The sequence below is a fragment of the Pleurodeles waltl genome, chromosome 1_2 (genome assembly GCF_031143425.1).
Source record: "Pleurodeles waltl isolate 20211129_DDA chromosome 1_2, aPleWal1.hap1.20221129, whole genome shotgun sequence".
NCBI lineage: Eukaryota > Metazoa > Chordata > Amphibia > Caudata > Salamandridae > Pleurodeles > Pleurodeles waltl.
Genome location: NC_090437.1, coordinates 20,518,429 through 20,540,696, shown reverse-complemented (window position 1 = coordinate 20,540,696; position 22,268 = coordinate 20,518,429). Strand labels below are relative to the sequence as shown.

At 44.2% G+C, this 22,268-nt stretch overlaps 1 protein-coding gene across 1 annotated transcript in view; it reads left to right on the top strand.

Annotated features, from left to right (window-relative positions):
• Positions 1 to 22,268, top strand: part of FBXO10 (F-box protein 10) — a 554,003-nt gene that overhangs the window by 383,809 nt on the left and 147,926 nt on the right. Inside the window, exon 9 of the mRNA XM_069235699.1 lies at positions 2,334 to 2,644. Coding sequence (XP_069091800.1) covers positions 2,334 to 2,644 — 311 coding nt within the window. The remainder of the gene's footprint in view (positions 1 to 2,333; positions 2,645 to 22,268) is intronic.

Sequence of the window (22,268 nt, the reverse complement as noted above, 5' to 3'; positions counted from 1 at the left end):
GACCACCATGTCTGAGATTGCTTAAGCAATCTTTTTCTTTTAAATGCAGCCCGTTTTCCTAAAAGGAAAACGGGATGTGTTTAAAAGAGAAAAATAAAAAGTTTTCTTTTCATTTTTAAGAGTAGACAGTGGCCCGTGGGATCACTGCCTGCTCTTTATAAATGTTTTCACATGCATTCACAAGAGAAGAGGGTCCCCCTGAAGACCCCTTCCTATTTACGAATAGGTTACCACTTACTTGAAGTAGTTGGTAAAATGTGAATATTTTGCTACCATATTTTGGTCACAAAACATTCCACCATAACGCTGCAATGCAGAATTAGAAAGAGACTACCTGAACACGCACCTTCCTAATACCAAATCTATATGTATTTGCAATTCTAATTTTCTTATTGGCAACATGTTACTGAATCACAAATTGGAATTCATACTACCAAAATGCATTTTACCTGTCACAAACGTCCCGGTTCTGTGAACCGGGCTGTTTGCAACTGCCAAAATTCATTATACATATGGCCCTAAATCACTACTAGCCAATTAGCATAATTACAAAAGAGGCAATTTGCACAAAGATTCCGAACAGGTTGACATTTATTTTATGATAGATCTGGGCTGCTTGCAGCTCAGAAAAGGCAAATTGTCAGTATAGAGACTCGCTGTCAAACATGGCCACCCCTTCAAATTGTTAGAAAGTATTTCTTGTTGTGCAGGAAAAATATATGAACTAATGTGTAGATTTGAGAGGAATCACATCTTGCCAGAAAGATCAAAATTATGCTGGTTATTTCTTTGTCTGGCCACAAATTCCAAAGCATTATGTACAGGTCACAGGACTATTACAAACGTTGGCCCTATCTTTTTGACCCGTGTGTTACAGGCCTACTCTGTGGGTCGCCCTCTGGCAAAACCTTACCTCATGTGACCTTTGTTACGAACGCAATCACCGTTTATTTTGTAAGCACTTGAAGCCCCGGATGTTAACAAAGTAAGTTATTTGTTTTTGTGGCTGTAGTAATTTTGTTTTTTTGTCCAGACGATGCCATGAAATTTGTTTTTGTTGCACTTTTGTTACAAGAGAAAACTATAAAATACAACAAAAAAAACCTTGGTCAAAAAAGCTCAAACTACATTATACTGCTACTTCACGAGAAAAGTGACACATGCCTCCTAAAATTAAATTTTTATTTAAACCTGTCAGTCACTCAAGTAAAAAGTATGAGAAAAAAAGAAAAGTTGAAAAGAGGTTTGAAATGAGGAAATAAAGAATGTCAGAATTGCAGGGAGTCTATGGCAACGCCTTTTGTTTATTCTCCCCTGCCGCATTTGTGGCAAGCTGTAGGATACACCCCACATTAACAGGTCCATGACTATAAGCTGCACAGTGAGTGTCCTGTGGCACTTCTGTAAGGCAGAAGCCTTTTGGTATGCAAGAGCTTTGTAAAATAAATTAATAGAAATCCATATAAATTACATCAGTCTCTTTAGAGCCATCTCTTCGCCGTTTTCCACTCCTTTAAGTCCCATATATCAGTTGCTCCGTCGTTTCATACATTTCCCTTTGACTCACTCACTCACAGGTCGGCTGCCTTTCTTTTCAGAATCCACGCTTAGGAAGGACGCTCGTTCTTCTATCCTAACTCTATGGAACACCGTTGCATTTTTGACAAATCAGATGTAGCATTTATAGGTGTTCTTTATTTGGAACGCCCTATAATATCTCTAAATCCGCATTATTTGAATCACAGGCATGTGATTTCTTATTCTAACCGTTCGCAAAGATAATGAATGCGCTATTGTAATATCAGTTATATGTATATAGTGTTTTCTGATGCAGGTTTGTCATTTCATAGCACTGCAGATAATCACTTTATAGAATTTTATATAACCAAATGTTATGAGCCCCTTTATAGCACTTTATGGTATATACCAATTTTAAAAAAGTAGAAAAACAGTCATTGATGGGGCTTGAAAGTGTGACTTTATTGCACACATCACAGAAGTCACTGAGCTTTCCTGTTGGGTTTTTGATTGTGAAGGCATGAGGTGGCAATTCGTATATTTTATTTTTCAATATATTGTGCTATATTTTGCAGAGCCTTCTGACTCTTATTCCAAGGAGGGTCTATATAACTGCAGGAAGAGGGCTGGGTATAAAACGTTTATATCATAGGTCGACCTAAAGGCCCTGCACTACTGCGTCTGTGCTACTTAAACTCTGCGTTGTGACAGTTTTGCTGTTTATGATGTCTTGATTAAATGTCATTGATTTATGCAAACTCCACCTGGGAGGAAATTCCTCAGCTAATTTAATTTGGATTTTCCTCTTTTGACAGCTGCTGGACTGTACATCAAGAGTAATGAGGCACTCAACATCGTAGCTAATGCCATCCATGCCAACCAAGACAGTGGCATTGCTGTAGTTCAGAGCTCCCATCTGATGCGTATTGCCAACAACAGCATCTCCTGCAACAGTTCAAGTGGGACTGTGATTGAGGCAGGATGCAGGGTGGAGCTGCGTGGGAACGGCATCTACGACAACAACAGTCATGGTGTGACTTCGAAGGGAGATGGAGTCATTATAGAGAATGATATCATCGGAAACCATGGAAGAGGACTTCATTTACTACAAACTGCAGACATGAAGGTGTGTTTGAGTCTTTTCTTTCAGCAGAGCTGATGTTTTCCAAAGCTTTTATTTTCTCTTTAGTAGATTTTGATAGTTCTATGTGATCTCATACTGCAATTTCTTTAGGACTCTATTATTGATCAGAAAAAATGAAATTGAAATGCACTTGAATTGAGATGGTGGGCCTTGCGGAACACATTGTCAGAATTGTTGGTCAAATTGCAAAGAAATGGAACATTTTTGTTAAAAAAAAAAATAAGGTGCACAATATATGGAAGCTTTGTGAAATGGTGCAATATTTTGTAAGTGAAAGGTCTGTCTAGGATATATTGACTGGATTGAAGAAATATTACATACACATATCAGTTGTCTCGAAAGGGATCCAGATCATGACTAAATAAGAGTAAATGCCTGCCTTCAGGGTTCCACATTACCCTTGCATCACAACTTGTCTAGATTATGCATGATCAAAGAAGCATTTCAACCTGAATCTGTTATGTGCAAAGACACACCCCAGAAAACGATCTTGTTACTAAGAAGAAGCACTGTTAAAGGTCTAAAGATGACAACATTCCCAACAAAAGTGACAGGATGCAGCAACTTGAGCAAAAATAATAATTATTATGGTTATTTTGTTTCTGTTGGTGTGATGTTAGTGGTATCTGATATAGCAAGCTGTAGTTTAGCGCCTCTGTTGTGACCAAGATATAGAGACACTCATCAGAATCTGTGCAGGAATTCTGGCAAAAATTAATGAGAGCACAGATAAATCATTGCTCCAACTTTCACTTTCCGTGAAACATTTGATCTGAGGCTGCATCCTGCTCAAACCTCTGGAGTGAAAAGAGCCCTAAGTCAGGTGCCTTACACATATACATAACTATGTACTTATGCTACATGGCTCTTCGATAGATTAGAATAATCACAAGTGGAGATACACAGTCGCATGCGCTTTAAAAGTCTCTTCATTTCTCGGGGAGTCTCTGCAGTGTGTTCTACCCCATTCGATTGGAAAAAAACACGTTCTCTAAACTTTGAGATCAAATTAACAAAGTATTAAATCAAGATTTGAAAGTAGGAAGATAAGACAACGCATAGTGTTTATTTCGGACTCCTACTTGAGACTTACATTAGCATGGGCTTCTCCTCCTCCGTCACTTCCAACTGTCCACCCTCACACTCCAGAACACTCCCCTCCACATGAATAACGACCTCACAAAGCATTGCGGAACGAGTACTATACATGCAGCAACACCACAGGTCTAGTAGATAAGAAAATAATTTTACACGTGATGACAGAAGCCTGGGATGCAACACAAAGTTAGAGAGTTAAGGTGTGTGTGTAAGTACTCACAGCAAGGTACTTTGAAACAAAGGCACTTACATAGTTTAAAATTATTTTGCCGTAGCAAGAGAGCCCTGGGCCCGTAATACAACCATGAATGTTTTCCTCCCTCTCTCCTGGTTGGGTAGTTTAAGACAGCTAGGAGCAGGTCAGACCTGCACTCAGGTGCCAGTACACCTTTGATGATTATGGGCCAGATGTAGAACCCTCAGTGTTTGCGACTTGCAGTTTGCATTTTATTTGCAAGTCGCAAATAGCAAGTTGCAAGCACTGATGTACAACTGATGTCAGTGTCTGAGTGTTTGCAATTCCCAAATGGGTTGCAAGGGACCTGCTTCATTAATATTCCTGTGGCAGGTCGCAATTTGCAACCCATTGGGAATGGCTGGCACTCACAGGGATGGTGGCCTGATAGGGCAGCAGACCACCATGTCTGTGACTGCTTTTTAAATAAAGCATTTTTTTTAATTCAGCCCGTTTTCCTTAAGGGAGGCAGGATGCATTTGAAAAAAAATAAAAATGACATGTCCGTGGGACCACTGCCTGCACTGAAAAAATGTTGGTGCCCCCATTCACAAAAGGGAAGGGGTCCTTTGGGGACCCCCTTCCTGTTTGCGAATGGGTTTCCACCTCCTTCAAGGAGTCTGTAAAGTATGATTGTTTTGCGACCACAATCCCAGTCGCAAAACATTATTACATACCAGTACGACTCGCTATTAGGACGCCCTTTACATGCCCCTTCTTAATAGTGACTCGCAAGCCCTATTTTGCCAGTCGATAATAGGTACATGGTGAAATCTATTTTACCGGTCACAAATTACCTGTGAGTTGTTTGCGACTGGGAAAAATGTGTTGTACACCTGGCCCTATTTTATCTGTGTTTTTCTATTTTTAAAAATACCAGTGAATAATTTGCTGCTTTAATGGCAATTGATCAACCCTCCTTATGTAGCTACATGTTGAGTGATATATGGTAGCTCAAGTTCAAGAATAATTGTAGATCAAATTCAGTCTATTTCCAATCACAACATGGCATTAAAAGAAATAAGAAATATCCAACATGGCGTGATAGAGGTTCATGAAAGAAAATATATACACGTTAAAGTATATGTGGGCATAAAGTATCTTGAATTACTCTGTAACAGCATTAACATAATTTTACCATGCCTTTTTAAAAAAACATTAAAACAAAGTAAGGTGTGATAGCATGGGCAGTTTGGTGGGGTTTTGTTAAGTAATCAAGTCCCATTGAGATTTGAATTGGACAACTAAAAAGTGTCCCAGGAGATCATTTTGGGTTGGACCGGACAAAAGAGCCATTTTAAACAGACGGGGATTTCACGCTACCAAATCTGCTGTTTCCTCGTTTCATTTAGAGGCAGGAAAACTGCTACATTTTCAGTGGGGGGCCTTCATCTAGGTCTGCCCTTGGAAGACTGTGACCCAAAGTCAAGTTCATAACGCGGCCTCTGGATCAATGTGTTGCAAGACGGGCCCTGGAAAACCAGCCCTATTTAAGCAGGCATTTCAATGCATATTTTTCCTAACCTAGACCCCCATAATATGCCTGGTGGTCCCAGGATGGAAAATTAATCAATGGCCCCACATGTTTCATTAATATTTTGTTTTGCGGAACCCCAATTTTGTGGATTGTTTGTGCAAAATAAAAAAAGTTCAACAGTTGCTATGACATGGTCACTGTTCACCTACTTCACTTATCTTCACCTAACTTTGCAAACAAATTCAAACTGTTTATGAAATTATTTTTGAATGTTTGTATAGGTTAATCAAGAGATGCCAAAAATGAAAGCAATGAGGAAGTTGCTTACTAATAAGGATATTGTAATGTCAACTTGACGATAGCACATGGTTGCAATTTATAAATGAAGGAGTTACCAATAGCAAATTGCTAGTTAATACTGCATCCAGAATTTTAAATCCAGTTTTTGGTGATCTGTGACTTTCACTGCTCCTGCCCTATCTGATCCAAACTTTGTAAAGAATTTGTTTGAGCAACTGAAATATGTTATGACATGTTGTTGGGATGGAAAAGTCCTCTGCATGGTAATGGATGTTCATCCCTGCCCTGAGTGCCCAACTGTACTGATGTCCGGATCCCTAATGCTGATTTTTGTTGACATAGGTAAACCTGGATCATGCATGTGCGCCATGACCTAGTCCGGTCTCACGGAATGCAGACTTGTTGGACCGGTAGGGGTGCCCAAATCGCTACCCTCATAGTGGTGAAAGGCTACAGCCTTCACCGGGAGTTAAGCAGCACAAGCATGGCGGTGGCAGCATTTTAGTGATTAGTAGAAATTAACATGTCCTTTCTTTACTGTGTTACTGGAGTGAGGTCTACATACTCACTCATTCTTAAAGGTGCGCTTAGCTCACCCCTGGCCTACATCAGTTCAATGTGTGGAGTGCTGTGCAGGGCAGAGGAGGTGTATCTCTGCTTGGTGTATGTGTGCCTGGGAAGGGTACAATACAGAGATAATTCAGTACTGAGCAGTGAATGCATGTGCTGTGTGGGTATATGCCTATATGTGGGACAGTACCTGAAAGATGTAGTGCTGTGCAGTGTGTGCAGGATAACTGCATGTGCTGGGGTAATGCGCACCTGAGAGTGATATAATACAGGAGTGGTAGAGTGTGTGCATCTTAAATGCATATTCTGGTGTATGTGTGCCTATGAGTGACAGGAAGGGTACAGTGTGTGCATATTAAATGCATACACTGGGTGTATGTGTGCATGAGAGTGGTACAGTACAGGAAGGGTGCAGTGTGTTCATGTTAAATGCATGCATTGGGGGTATGTGTGCCTATGAGTGGTACAGTACTGGAAGGGTACAGTGTGTGTATGTTAAATACATATGCTGGATTTATGTATGGCTATGAGGGTACAGTACATGAAGGATACAGTGATTGGCAGTGCAGGCATGCTAAATGCATGTGCTGGATGTATGTGTGTCTATGAGTGGTGCAGTACAGGGGTGACACAGTACTGTGCAGTGTGTGTATGCTGTGAACATGCTCTAGATGTATGTGTGCCTGTGGATGGTAGAATCGATGGAGGGTCCTGGGTTCCATTTTGGGACACCAAAGCCTGCATGAAGAAAAATGGAGAGTAGTTAGAGAGATCCCACCAGACAGATTTGTGTATTGCTGCATTATTGTAACCAGAACACACAAAGGGGAATGGAGAGTGAGGTTTGCCCTGAACACTTCAAAAGGTTCTTTTGATTCAGTCAAAGTCACAAGGAAGGGGCCAAGGCACAACTCAGGAAGGAGATGAAGCTTATAAGAGAATTATAAATAGTAAGTTTTGGGGGCCCTGGGTTAACCTTCTGATGCATATATCACTGTGACTGACATCCAAGTGTGATCTCTAGTCACGTCCATGGCCTATTTTGTTAGCCTATTAGCTTTGGAGACACTCCTGCTGTGATAGACTGTTTTTCAAGATAAAGAGGGGAGACAGTAGTGGACTTTTCAAAAGAAGCAGGACCCCAACCTAAAACTTAAAAGACCGTAAATCACATTTGATGTCTGGAATTGGACTATAAGAAAGGGAGTTTGAGACCCTGAAAATTGTCATCTGCTAAGCAGTCACACGGGCTTTGTGAGGAGGCTAAGCTCTTAAAGACTTCTGCCTGTGACCAAGTCTGGGGGCCAAGGCCTGCTAGTTTTCCTGCTGGGTTAAGAGACCTCACCCAGGGAACACAAGACCACCTGCCCTGGAGCATCAGCGCCTACCTGCTAGCCAAGGCTAGTGTGCTCTGTGAGGAACAGGAGAGGGTTAGAGAAAGTGAGGTCCAGTGGGGAGGCTGGTCTAGTATACTCCCTGTGTGTGAAAACTACTTTTGCACCGATCGGGTTGTTGCATTTTGCAAGTAAAATTCTGCTTAGCTGTTATGAGAAAACCCTTAAAAATTGTTTGTTTTTTAGCAAAGCCCTGAAAGTTGAGTCTCTCTTTACCATGAATTACATATTTTAATAAGTGGCTCCATGATTTATGACTGAAATGAAAATTTGAAAACCTGGAGCTGGATGGCTGATGGACTTTCATATGACCCACGGCCATAGTCCATTATCTGTGTTCCTGAAACCTTTGTGCTGAGCACACACAGTAGCTTACAGCTAGCATTCATGATAATCATATAGGCGACAAACATTCTCATTGGGAGAACCTATGTCCATCATTTATATCCAGTGCTTTGAATGGGAAAAATAATTGCAGGTACTCATCAGTTTAAGCAGTGAGTGAAGGAGGGTGGGGCGGGGCTAAAGGTGAAGCCAGGAGGTAAGCACTTAACGGGAGCAACATTTTCTTGGTGCACAGTTGTGCATGATAATACCGAAATATGTATTTTATCAGTAGACTAGTTTTCCTCCCATGTGCCAAAGGAAATATTTATTATTTTTGTAATTTGATACCAATGCAGATTGTCTCTGACCTAATGCACATAAGAAACCTAAAAGTGATATGAATTTTCTCATTGTGCACAAGAACAGATACTGTGGGCGATTTGATGAAGGAACCTTGATAATGATAGACTTATCCCTTTTGACCTCAGTTCTTTTAGAGTACACTTAGTATCTTTTTTCAAACATTACAAAATACCTTTTTTAAGAGATGCTAGCGTGGACTAAGAGAACAGTGTTCTTTTCTCTACGCTTGAGAGGCCCTTTAAGGTTATTATACTTTCTGAAATAGGACAATATCACAATTGATGCATAATAACAGGGTGTAAGAGAAAGCTGCTCAAGATCACCTATGGGGAGACATTTTCAGCTAAGACAGAATGTTTTAAAAAAACGTTTAAGGAAGTGCTTGAACAAGAAGACAGAATGTGAGAAGGTTACGCCTTGACACAATCACACTATACATAAGGATCAAAGTCAGTATGTATTGTAAGAGAGTGTGTAATTTTGAAGACACCCTTTTTCGAGTCACTCAATTCCCTGTGTTTTCTTGCCCATTTCCTTCGGCCTCTCAAAATCCATGAGATTTTATGCAACCCTCTTTCTCAATGCAGGGAAATCTGTCTGTTATCTGCCACCTGTTCACCCTGGGCATCAACCCATGACCACCCTCCAACCTCCTGCTTTCTCCCCTGCAGTGTTCACTCATAGCCTGCTGTCCTATTCCTGGGACAGCTTTATCTTGTGCTCTGTGGGGCATCTGCCGATCACCTTCTGTCTGGCAAACCCAGTAGGCTGGACTTATACTACTACTGCTACCTCCGGTTCACACAGACATGGCTGGGCTCCTAGTTGGTTATGAGCCCATCTTCCCCGACTAAACACATTCACTCACATATAATTGCCCACCACAAAAAACTCACACACATTCATGACCACTCACACACTTGATTCACGCTTGCAGTTACCTCATGTTGATAGCGTGGAAATCTGGACTGGAACTGGCCCTTCTGGATCTATGTTTGACACTCCTTGTCCACAATAGACTCTCAAAGGCAGAAAAAGTAAGATTCTTGCACTGCACCCAGTGAAAGCCACACAAACATGAGATGAGGGTGCAGATTACAAAGCCGTGGTTTTTAGAGGTAAGGGGATTTAATTCCACAGCTTTGTCAGTAGGTTCACATCATAACATGAAATATTTGTCTGTAGATTAATCGCTGCTTCAAGACTCTTGGTGCTATTTCAGATCCTTTGGCAAATAAGAGTAAACCCCACAACTGCAGACCCAGTTCATCTTCTAAACCTCAAGGCTGTCTAAATAACTCTATTGCAAAGTTCTACTAGTGAAATATTTAGTGTTGCCTTGGCGCGCTAAGATCCTCGTAAAGCCAGCGGAATTGCAGGCGCTGCCCTTCAAGGGGGCATCAAGGCCAGTTCCATAACAGATGCCTGGGACCTGTAAGGACCAGTTTGACCGGTTTGGTGGCCGGACGGCAGCCCCTTCAAAGGACCTTCCCCCCTGACTTTCTCCTTAAGGAAAAGGGGCACGAATGTAAGGGGACCAATGGGGGGGAGTATATGTTTAATCCCATCCTCCCCCAATAGGTAGGCAGGAGTCACACCGCTATGAGCAGAAAGGGGAAGGGGGGTTATAAGGTGCTCTGTCCCCCCACTAGGGCATACTGGAAAGACGAGGGACAGCGCAAGCCACCCACCCACACCAGGAGGTCAGCAGTTGTCACAGTGCTGGCAAGACTAAAAGAAGGGGGCCAATTGTTGATAATCACCTGGAGATACCTTACAGCAGGGTGAATGGGGTCAACGGGGGAGTAAGCGGAGCATGGCACTTGCAGACTGGACGGACGGCAGGCCACAAACAGACAGGGTAGCGAGTTGGTCCTAAGCAAAAACATGAGGCTACCCCCCTCACAAACATGGACAAACCAGCAATATGCTGAGGACCCCCAAATCGGCATGCATGATTGCCTAACAAGGAAATTGCCAGAAAACAGACCAAGCAGAGGTCAGGACTGGACTGAGATTTGTTGCTCTTGTTTTATTACCTAAGAGCAATGTATGATTTATGATGGCCTGTCACTGTTGATTGGTTTATGACTGTTTCTTTCAATGATTTATGACACCCATGATTGATTTATGACTTCATGATATGGATTTATGACGCCTCTCTGATTTATGAAGAGCAATGTTTGACGTGGTGATCATGCATAGGAATAAAATTGCGGCCTTACATCCCACGGTCTGTTGCAATACGTTTGTGTAATATTTATTGCTAGATGTAGAGTAAGTGTACAGGAAGGGGACTGGAGTGATCCAAGTGCAGGAGTTATAAGTGGCATGCGCATGTCACTTATCTAAATTAAATTCTGCAGTTTACATAATTACGTGAAACTTGCCAAATGGACACACGGGCTGGGCCGGCTAGAGACGGTAGTGTGCATCATAAAGGGACTGCCTGCTTGCTCCACACTCGACTGCCCAACAGAATGGTGATCCAGTCAGTGCAAGGCAGTGGGTGATATACCCTTATGCTGCCAACGGTGCCTCCAGTTCATAGTTATAGTTGGGCGCCATTAGGTGGTTGTGAACCCGTCGTCTACAACTAAACACATTTATGCACATACACTCACCTACCACATGAAAACCACACACATTCACAACCACTCACCCAAAATTTGATTCAGATAGTTAGCTTGCACAGGTACCTCATGTTGAACCACCACTTCGGCTGGCTGCACACAGGTTCTGGGAGGTGCACTCTCGACATGGCAGGGGACATGCCCTGTGTCACACACCTACAGTGTGATTGGCTGCACAGGGTCTGAATGGACCCTGCACTTTCAATCACAGATGGTTGCAGGGAATCCGAAACCTAAAATAGCCCTAATGTAATGCATATGTGCTGCTGCTGAAATATTTGCTACCGGTTCATTTAGGGCTTCACTCGCTCACTCACTCCACTCTTGACAGTGTTCTCCTTTTCTGCAACAGTTGAGTGGAGCGCTTGCTGTGCAGATGCAGTCACCAATGCCAGTGAGACTGCCCTACCCAGCTGCCCCTGAGGTTACAGGTCCTCTCCTTGGCGAAAGAAGTTCTGGTAGTTAGCAGGATAAAATTCAAAAGTGGCAGTACCTGGTACCGGTGAGGACCGGCCTATGTAAAATATTGTTTATGGTCCTCTTGGTTCCTGTGGGCAGCCCACCTTGATCATCTCAGTTTTTCTTGTTAGCAACTAAGAGCTCTTCCATAACATCCAAAGCGTTCTTCCTAGTAGGGAAGCCATGTTAAGCTGTACTCATCAGGATGTGTGTGTTTCATGTTCCCAAGTGGGCATACTGAAATGAGGGTGGTGCAATAAAGTTGAATAAAATGTTGAATTTCAGTATGGGGCATTTACATCTCAACTGCTGTTGGACAGGAATGTCATATGCATGTTGCATAGTCATGTCTCCTGCCCTGAGTGCCCAAAACTATGAGAATCTGCGATCCTGGTTTTTGGGCTCACTGCACACTGATCTATCATGTGCACAAAGGGTGAGGCCTGCCCTTGACTACGAAGGTTCTTTACTTTTCTAAGCCTGGATGGGCACACAAAGCAAGCTCTCATAGTGACGAAGGACTAGAGTTCCAGTCATATGTTTCCGTTATATAGCGCAGTGGTGGGAGCATACCATGTTTTTTTAAAAAAATGTTTATAATGACCAAGCCTTTTTATCTGTGTCCTGTGAATGCAAGCCTCCTGGCCCATTCATCTGAAAGTTCTGCTGCTAAAGGCGAACCCAGAATTCTAGGGCCACGATCCCATACACTGAGTATGTGCATATGTTGGTTAGTTATACATGTTTGTCTAAATGAGCTAGAGTGATAAAGGCTTCTGGGTTGCATTTTGGAAGCCCTGGCATGGGCCTGTGCACTTGATGGAGATAAGATTGCTTTCACCAGATGGCTGAAATTTATTGAGCAGACATTTCTTAGATGTGGGGAGGAAACCTGACTCTGGCAAAACAGTTTAGGTCCGTTAATTAATCTTCCTGTGACTGCCATGTGGTAGATGGACGAAGTGAAGGGTGAGGACTGCAGTATTTGTGGTCAGAGATGAAGGGTTTCTTTAAAGAGGAGCAGACCTTTGTTTCTCTTCCTGATCTCTGTCAGAAGTAGTCCTAAACAGCCAGGGTGCCGTCTGGGCTCTTTTGAACCCCTGTCGTAGGTGCTCCACCAGAGACTTTTTTAATGTGAAGAACATTTGAGATGCACGCTAAGTCAGGAAGGTGGCTTAGCAGAGACACTGGGAAGAAAAACCGATCCACCACGGTTCAGGGAAGGCAGCTTTGAAATCCACATCCTCTGTGAGAAATCATATGAAAGGGGAGTTGCTGACCCACTTGTTATTCCAGTTCCAATTTCTCTTCAACCAATGGAATACTCCACAGAGTACTCAGAGGACTGCTGCACAACCAAGGGTTGGTGTGCATCTGTCAGCCAACTCCACAGTGTTGAGGGAACATCGCCTGGGGTCCGATCTGAAGGAGAAATTGCTGAACGTGTATTGGGAACCAAGGAGTCCTGCCTGAGCTAGGGGGAAGGAAGCGCTAACCATGAAGGAGAAGCTGACAGAGGAAGTGACTGTAGTAATTGCCATGGCATAGGGTTCCATCCAAGAGACTTAACATCAAACATGACTGACGAGATTAGGACCACTGATCTGTTTGTGTAGCATTGTTGAAGGAGCCGCGACACTGCCAAAGTGTATTGGCAGATCTCCTCGCATTATTCCCTTAATCACTATCAATGCTCCAGAGCCACCATCAGAGAAAGAGAGAGACAGACAGAGACCGAGACCAGAATGTGGATGGTGTGACCTTGCCACTGCTTTTAGTCACCATGGTGTGGTCCCAGCCAATCCCAAAATGTAAAGACTATCAAACTTGAAGTGCACCAGGTTGCTCCGTAACAAGTAGAAAACCCTGCAGCTCCCACTGTGTTGAAATGGCCAAAGGACTGCCTTTGCCTTGTGTATTCCCAACGCGACTGACCCTAAGAGACTCACTGGCGTTCAAGGACCTGGCTCTTGGCTTGGCCGCATTAACCAAAGTTGGAGCCTGGAAGGCATTGTGACAAAGGTACCTGCCACGGCCTTTCGGAAGACTTGTTGCTCCATCTAGTGAGACTGCTGCGTGCCATATGGGAAATGCTCTGCTTCTGTGCCCCTCCAACCAATTACTCTAAAGCGTAACAGTAAATTACACGTGTACATTACTCAAAAGTGTACGTTACCTTTGTGAATAGCCCCTGCAGTTTGGGAATAACCCGAGCCCTTCAATTTGGTGGAGACATGTAAGTTACACTTCTGGAGTAAATTTACACACAGATTTTGTGATTAGCCAAATAGTAGTAAACTTACTCAAAAGTGTAAGTTACCTTTATGAATGAGGGCCTTTTTCTAAAAGAATTGGAGGGAGTATGCTTTACTTTATTAGAAGTTACGCCACAAACTCTGAAAACCCAGAGACAGAGGGAAAGGTGTATACCACATATAGGGAGCAGACCCACTTTGAAGCATGTAGGACTCACACCTGTGAAATGAATATTCCCACATGATTATAGTATGTAGTATATCTGCTTTCTGTATAATAAAGTACTTGTCTTTTAGAAAGAGAAGCACTGGGCAGGAAATTGATGTTACTGCAATGCAGGGGATGGTGTTGAGCGCTGAACTTGAGTAACTCCACAGTAACCTCCCTGAGAAGCCTGTGACTGCAAAACACTGCTAGCACAGAGTGTAAATGTGGAATCAACAAGTCACCTATCCCTCAGAAATGTCAGTTGAGTGATAAAGTGAAGTGAAAATACCACGGCATATGCATAAAGATTATTCTGAGTTTCTGCCCTCTCCCCTCCATGTTTTGTATCTGAGGGATATGGTAATTTACTGCACCTATAGGAATTTAACAGCCAACTCGTCAGGACGGCATTTGTTAAGTGAATGTTCTCAGATGATTGTGCATTCAACATGAATGTTTTTCATTGTTTTGCACGTACTCTAATACTTTTCTAACACATTTTTCACTTCAATTTCTTTACGTAGTTTCTTTCCCAGGGCCGGCTTTTGGCATCAGTGAGCTGACCCAGGCACAGGATGCCAGTATTCAGAAAGTCGCACAGAAGTGTCTGCATTGTAAACAGCAGAGTCCAGGGGCCCCAGTGATTCTTTGATGAGGGTCCATAGGTGTTTTTCCTTTCCCTTGTCCTCTCTCACGCACTTCCTGCTGCCACACACCAACACCACCCACAACAAACAACTTGGCACCAGTGTGACAGAACCGAGTTGTGAGCAGTGGTGTAACATAGGCCCCCGCGGTGCGGTGGCCGAGCTGCAGATCCCCCCTCAGGAAAGTACCCTGGCCTGAGACCTGACGGAGTCTGGAGGGTGGCCCTCCGTGTACTTTGCAGGGGGGGGGCTCCAGTTTCGTTGCGCTGCTGGTTGTGAATGTTTCAGGTGCGTTGTGCAGAGATGTCTGTGTCTAGACCAGTTACTCCTGTAATGTTATCAGGAGCGGCTCGCGGCAAGGTGAACGGGCGGGGCGGCGCATGGCGAGGGGGCGGGAAGAATTAAAATAAAATTCGAAATAAAAAAAAAAACTCTTACCTCCTCTAACGCGCACTGCTCCTCTGTCCCTCATCGACTGCAGACCAATCCTCGGTCCCTCGTCCCTGTGGCCAATCCTCGCGCTGCTCAAAGCAGTGTGAGGATTGGCTGGGAGCTCCCAGCCAGGGTGCTCCAAGGCAGACTGGGAGCCTGTACAGGCTCTCTCCAGCCCAGCAACTCTGTTGCTGGGCTGAAGAGAGCCTATAGTGCTGATGTGTTTGGCCGGCCCGAGACGGCTGGCAAAACACATATGCACTTTGAGCACTCCCCCTCACTGCTCATCACCCCAGTGGCCCGCCCTTTTACCGAACAACGATAATAAGCACAGTCAGTTTATTATTGTTGTTTGGTAAAAGTTTTGCAGTTGTCGCTGCTGGCGGGGGTAAGACGCTTCTCCGCCCTCATGGAGAAACCGCCCCTGAATGTTATCCGTCTGGAGTTCAATACAAAACGGACCCCCGCTGAGCAGTCCCCCTCACTGCTCGTCACCACAGTGGCCCGCCCTTTTATCTTTTACCTTTTTGTTGGTAAAAGTTTTGCCTCATGGAGGAGCTGCCCCTGAATGTTATCCGTTGAATACAAAACAGGCCCCCGCTGCCTCATTTTAGTCAGCAGCAGCAGTGAGGGCACCAACTTTCTTTCTGCCTAGGGCATTATCCTAGTGAAGGCAGGCTGTGCGCCTACCCTTAAGCTTCTATTGAATATGTACAAGCTGTGTTTTATTTTGAAAAAGGGAGCTAGTATAATAAAACGTGTGCAAGAGATACAGCAGCGGAGCCTTTAGTAATTTCTCTCCCCTGTCCTGCAGGAATGTTATGGGAAGAATTCCATTCTGCACTTAATCTGGTCGGGGTAGAGCGGGAGTGAGAAATAAATCACCTTATATCTTCTTTCTGCTTTAAGTCTCGTCCTTCATCACAACATACCACAAACATGGGCAGAAGCCATAGAGCATAAGCAAGGTTCAGTATATGGGTCCTCCAAACATTGATGGTGGCTGTAGTACAACTGAAGTGCAGGATTTGTGTTTGCCGCAGCGGCTGTTCAACCACTGAATGAAGCCTTTGAGTAGTGACCTTGGAAAGGGCCACGTGTCCTGCTCTGTGTTCGCCACTCCAGTTTCTGTAAAACAAAAAAAACAAAAAAGTTGACAGTCCCATCTACCCGCAGATTGTGCTCTGTGTCTTCAAACACATGGACGCAAGTGGCATATAGCCATAATCTGTTGTATGGAAGTATTTAATGTTGTAAATATGTTGTGGGTAAAAGATGTTTGATAAGGAATTTTGGTGTAAGTGTATGGGTTGTGCAGTGGTTGTTATTTTACTTGTAGCATTGCAGTTTGTACTGTATATAAGCAGGCAACGTCCATCAGTGAGCTAAACACTGCAGGACGGATCATTAACAATGACTAGCATTGTCCAAAGCTGAATCTTGGACAGGTCAGGTTACCCTTCTGGAGCGCAATCACTTTGAGTTCTAGTAACATCTGTATTTTTTTTTACAGTTTGTACACTGGTATGCAGATCAATCAATCAATAAATTTTGTAGAGCGCACTACCCACCTGTGAGGGTCTTAAGGCACTGAGGTGGGGGGGGTGCTGCTGCTACTACTCGAATAGCCAGGTTTTGAGGCGCTTCCTGAAAGTCAGCAGGTCTTTGGTCTGTCGTAGGAGCAATAGAAGTGTGTTCCAGGTCTTGGCGGCGAGGTGGGAGAAGGATATGCCACTGGTGGTCGCTCTTTGGATGCGAGGGGCGGTGGTGGGGTTGGTGGGACGAGGCGTAGAAGGTGAGTCGTCTGTTGAGGTAGGCTGGACCGGTGTTGTGGAGCGCCTTGTGTGCGTGGGTGAGGAGCTTGAAGATTATCTTTTTGTTGACAGGGTGCCAGTGTAGGTCTCTCAGGTGGGGAGTGACGTGGCTGTGGCGTGGGTGCGTCGAGGATCAGGTATGCGGAGGCGTTTTGTATGCGTTGCAGTCGTTTGAGGAGTTTGGCCAGGGCTCCTGCGTACAGGGTGTTTCCGTAGTCATGTTTGCTGCTGACGAGGGCCTGGGTGACTTTTCTTCTTGTATCTGTGGGGATCCATCTGTAGATCTTGCGGAGCAAGCGGAGGGTGTTGAAGCAGGATGAGGAGACGGCGCTGACTTGCTTGGGTATGGAGAATGTTGAGTAGAGGATGACGCCCAGGTTGCGTGCGTGGTCGGTGGGTGTCGGGGCTGCTCCCAGAGGTCGGCCACCAGGAGTCGTCCCAGGCTGAGGGGTTGGTGCCGAGGATAAGGACCTCCGTCTTATCTGAGTTCAACTTCAGTTTGATGTTCCTCATCCATTCGGCGACGACCTTTATTCCTTCGTGGAGGTTGGATTTGGCAGTGGGGGGTCCTTGGTGAGGGAGAGGATCAGTTGGGTGTCGTCAGCGAGAGGAGATGATGTTGAGGTTCTGTAGCCGGGCGACGTGGGCGAGTGGGGCCATGTAGACGTTCAATAGTATATGGCTGAGGGACGATCCTTGGGGGACGCCGCAGATGATCTTGGAGGCTTCGGATCGGAAAGTGGGGAGGCGGACGCTCTGGGTTCTGCTGGAGAGGAAGGAGGTGGTCCACTCCAGAGCTTTGTCCTGGATCCCTGTGTTGTGGAGGCGTGTGCGTAGAGTGCGGTGGTAGACGGTGTTGAAGGCGGCACAGAGGTCCAGGAGGATGAGGGCCGCGGTTTTGCCATTGTCAAGCAGGGCCCTGATGTCATCGGTGGCAGCGATGAGGGCAGTTTTGGTACTGTGGTTGCGGTGGAACCCTGACTGGGATGGGTCCAAGATGTTGTTTTCTTCGATTTAGTGGGTCAATTGTCTGTTGTCTATATAATTAAACAAGGTATTACTATAGCCATGTGATATGCTGGGAATCAATAAGATTATTATGTATTGAAGAAACACTAATTCCTAAAAACAGGCCATTATGATACACTGGAGACAGGAGAGTTTTATATTATACGTTCACATCTAGGACAATTGTCTATTGGGCCTGGCCTTACTAAAATTATTTACATAATGTACTTAAATATAGGGCATATAGCCAGCCCTCTTCATCCGTCAGCCTGTCCTTGTGCTATTCACATACTTCTTCTGCCCACTACAGAATACACTATGGTGCAGTGACAGTGGAGCAGCCCACTTTAGCCACTGCCTAACTTCACTGTGAGTGATTACATTCTGCTCTTTCCACAGGGGGCACTTGGGCACACGTACTAGTACCTTTATGTGCCATAGACTTACTATAACAATGTATGCAATTTTTTTTTACTGTTGCCAGTTGTTTTTTTTTGTTTTTTTTTCCAGTAATGGTATGGGTCCGCAGACCCCAACGATAAAGTTTCAGAAAGACCATGACAAACGAAAACGGGCATTGGCAAAGCCAAACAGCTAGTAATCAGCGCCAGACCTATTGGTTTTGCCAATGCATGTTTCTCAGTGGAAGACAGCCTCTACTAAGTAGTCATGCTCAATGACAGCTAGCCTTCGCATTGGACCGCTCAAGGACGGAGATAGTTATTTGCAATCATGACACACAACCGAACTCTTGCTCTAAGTAAAATCCATGCCAGGCCTTCCTTACACAAACAGACGAGCCTCAATTGTGTGCCTATATTGTATTGCAATTGCATTTATACATAGCGCTTACTACCACGATGATAGATGCAGTCGTTAACACAACGGAACTCCTGCTTTAACTTAAATCCATGCCCAGCATTCCTTTCACAAACAGGAGAGCCTCAAAGTTATGCCCTACTTTGTATTGTATTTGCGCTTACTACCACTGACGATATGCTGATACACTTGGCAGCGCGCTGCTCCACAACCCAATGTTAGTGGTTTATCCCATGTTATTGATTATTATTGGTTCTATGGAATAGTTTTGTGCGCTCAAGTAGTCCATTCCATGCATTCACTCCAGTTTCTTTGTGGTAGATTAAATTATTAGGAGTTACGTGTTAGTTAGTGGGGCAAGTGAGTTCAGGTAGATGGTTGGTGGGTTCAACAGGAGCGCTGGAAAAGAACTAGGTACATTTAGCTGCAGGGCCATGACTTTCAAGGAAGGTGAGATTATGATGTTTCAAAAAAGTTGTAGGCAATGTGAAAAAATACATTAATAAAGGTTAAAGCAAGCATGCATGTGACTCAGAGAAGGTCGTACTCAAAAAGAGGAGTCATGGAAGGGAAGAAGAGGGCCATGTGAAAGGAAAAAGTAAAGGCAACAATCAAGTTTTGAGTAGCGATCAGTTTTCATGCTGGATTTTAGAAGTACAGATTAGGCTTTTTGAGATAGTATGCGATTTGAGAATGTAGGACTAGAGAAAGAAAAAACATTATTTGCATGTGAAAATAGTGCTTTATTAGGTACTTTTGATAGGCACCCGGGCCCTTGTGTGCACTTCAACATCATGTGCACTCCATCCCATGAGTCTTAATTAATGATGTCTGTATTCATAAATGTTATAGTAGTGTAATGTTTCAGAAAGTAGCTTTCAACCATCACGGTTCGGTTTCACAGCAGACAGTGTCTGTCCACTGTTAGGCTGCCATTTGACCACTGTTCAGCAAGGAATGCTGATCATCTCAGGGGTTTGAAACATAAAGTAATGACTGGATGCATATTTAGGGAAATCTCGGGAGCTTTTAGGCTGCACTCAAAGGAAGCAGTAACCTCAACATCAAAGCAATGTGAGAAAACAGATAGGTAGCTAAGGCTAACTAAGGCTAGGTAACTAAGTTTAATTAAGGTAACTAGGTTCTGCAAATGCAGGAGTGTGCGTTTTCTGATGTTCATCTTCAATGTTGGCTGACTGTATAAATCGTGAGGCAAAGTGGAACCCAATTTGGATGCCTCTGGCTTGACATTGTACAAGATGGAGGGCGAGGACAGCCTCCCCAGACAGTGGAAGTGTATTTCCTTTATTCCCATGGCTGGAGGGTTTATATCCAGACACTGGGGTGACCGGGATGGTCACAGGACTCCCTTTAGATATTCAGTTATCAAGGGGCTGCTGATTAGGCTTCCTGAAGCTCTGCCCTTTGCTTCGGTAGATGATAGAAGTAATGGGTAGGACTGTGGATTCTGTTGTGCAAGGTGAATGGGACCCTTTAGGAGAAGTCCAGTATTTCTTGATCAGACATTCAGCTGAGCATGTAAGTGCAGAAAGCTCACGCCTCTCATTGCCTGTTGTAGATGCCCCAGGCTGGCGACTGCCCTGGTGTGAAGGGCGTCTTCAAATTACACAGAGGCGGAGTCTGGAGAGCAGGCTGGAACATGTTAATCCACAACCAGCAAAGTTAAAAGATTGAGCCACATGAAAGGGAAAGCTTGCAACTACTAAAAACAAGGAATATGAACACTGACAAAGTTTCAACATGTGGAGTGTTCGGTTTTAAAACTCTTATCTTTCTAGCTGCCTGTTGTTTAATACATGCTGGTGAGATAGACCAGCAGGGCACTTCCTGTGGAGCCCTGAGTACAAAGTCCAATCGGAGAGTTCTATCTTCCACTGATCCGACTCATCTGTTGATTCTTACAAGGTGGATACGACAATTGTTAATGAAGCGCAATATCAGACCGCGGAGTAGATACCAGTGTCGACAAAAACAAGGCGCATTTTACATAACCTGGCAAAAATAAATGTATTAATTCTCAGAGTAGTGGACACATTTCTCAATGTTCCATTAAATCCAACATAAGCTACAGGCAGCCTACTAACCACAGTGTGATATAAAAGTGGCTTGTGCAGTAAAAATGAACAAAGCATCTACAAGCACCCACTAAAGCAGACCAGCACATACTCACCACGCCAAGATTGTGTAGGACAGATTCACAAACTGACAGACCCCTCCAGGCGCCTCGCCCAACACACAGCCCATTAGCACGGATAGCACAGTAAGCTGGTAGAGCCTTTCCAGGTACAACCAGTGCCAAGCGAGCTACAGCCTCTGTCACCCATCACTGGGGTGTGAAGTGTAGCGTGTGGGCACAGACCTGTAGGTGCAGGGTAATCTGTATATGAGCACAAACATCCACATGAGCAGTATTTAACCAAACACAGAGAAGAACTATGCACATCTACACTCTGCAAGAGTACATGGTGCGCACACTACAGCATGAGAGAGGCCTGCTGGAGAAGTCTGCACCTGTACATTACTTGAAAATAGACTGTGTGCACATAGGCTTAAAAATAAATTACGCCCCCATAGTGCTGTCATTTAGACTACAAAGGTAAACGATTATGAGGCATATTTGCGCTGCAAGTGGAATTACTACGCACAAGCAGACTGTATTTTAAACCCAGAGAGTCAGCTGTAGAAGTGTGTGTGTGTGCAGAGAATACATTTGCAGACAGTTTAGGAACAGATTAGTGGCGGCCGCAGCTTTAGGAGGGAGGGGGGCAGGCGGGAAGCACTCACACACATTCTTGCATGCACACACCAAACATTCATTTTAAAAGATCACACACATTAACACTCATAACATTCAAACATGCACACACGCACCAAACATTCATTTTAAAAGATCGATCACACACACACACACACACACACACACACTTGTAGTGTGGTCAGTTTTACGTATTCGTTGCGCTTTAGCTTCAGGCTTTAGGCCTTTATGCACTTTGCCCTGAATATATTTTATTCATTTGCTGACAGCTTAGAGCCTCTGTGCACTTTGCTCTACATGCTTTTTATTAGGCTTCGTACTGTTATTTTTCGAATAGCCAGTTCTACGGTGTTGTTTTGTTATTCATATCACACTGTTTTGCCTACTTCAGCACTGGAGTTCTCCATAACATATTTACTCTGTGCTTCAGTCAAGGATACAGTCTGGTACATTGCCGATAGACGTGGTAGGAGTTTAGACTTGGCATTCCTGCGTAGGGACATTTTGTGATCACGATGACATGTTAGTTATAAAATCACTTTCTTGTCCCAATACACGCAAGAGGGAGATTCCGACCAGAGACCCACAGCTAGCCGCTGACTGCCTCGTTGCAGATGCTGAACCAGATCACAGGCCTTTGCTCAGGTATGAGGGCGTATGTCTCCCTGGTGATTCGGAAAGGCAAGTTAGAAGCTTAACATGCTGTGCTCTAAATAGAACAAGCAGAGGGAGAGTAGAAACTGTTAGGAAATATGATAGCTTTGTTCTTATGTTTTACTCTCCTGGTGACT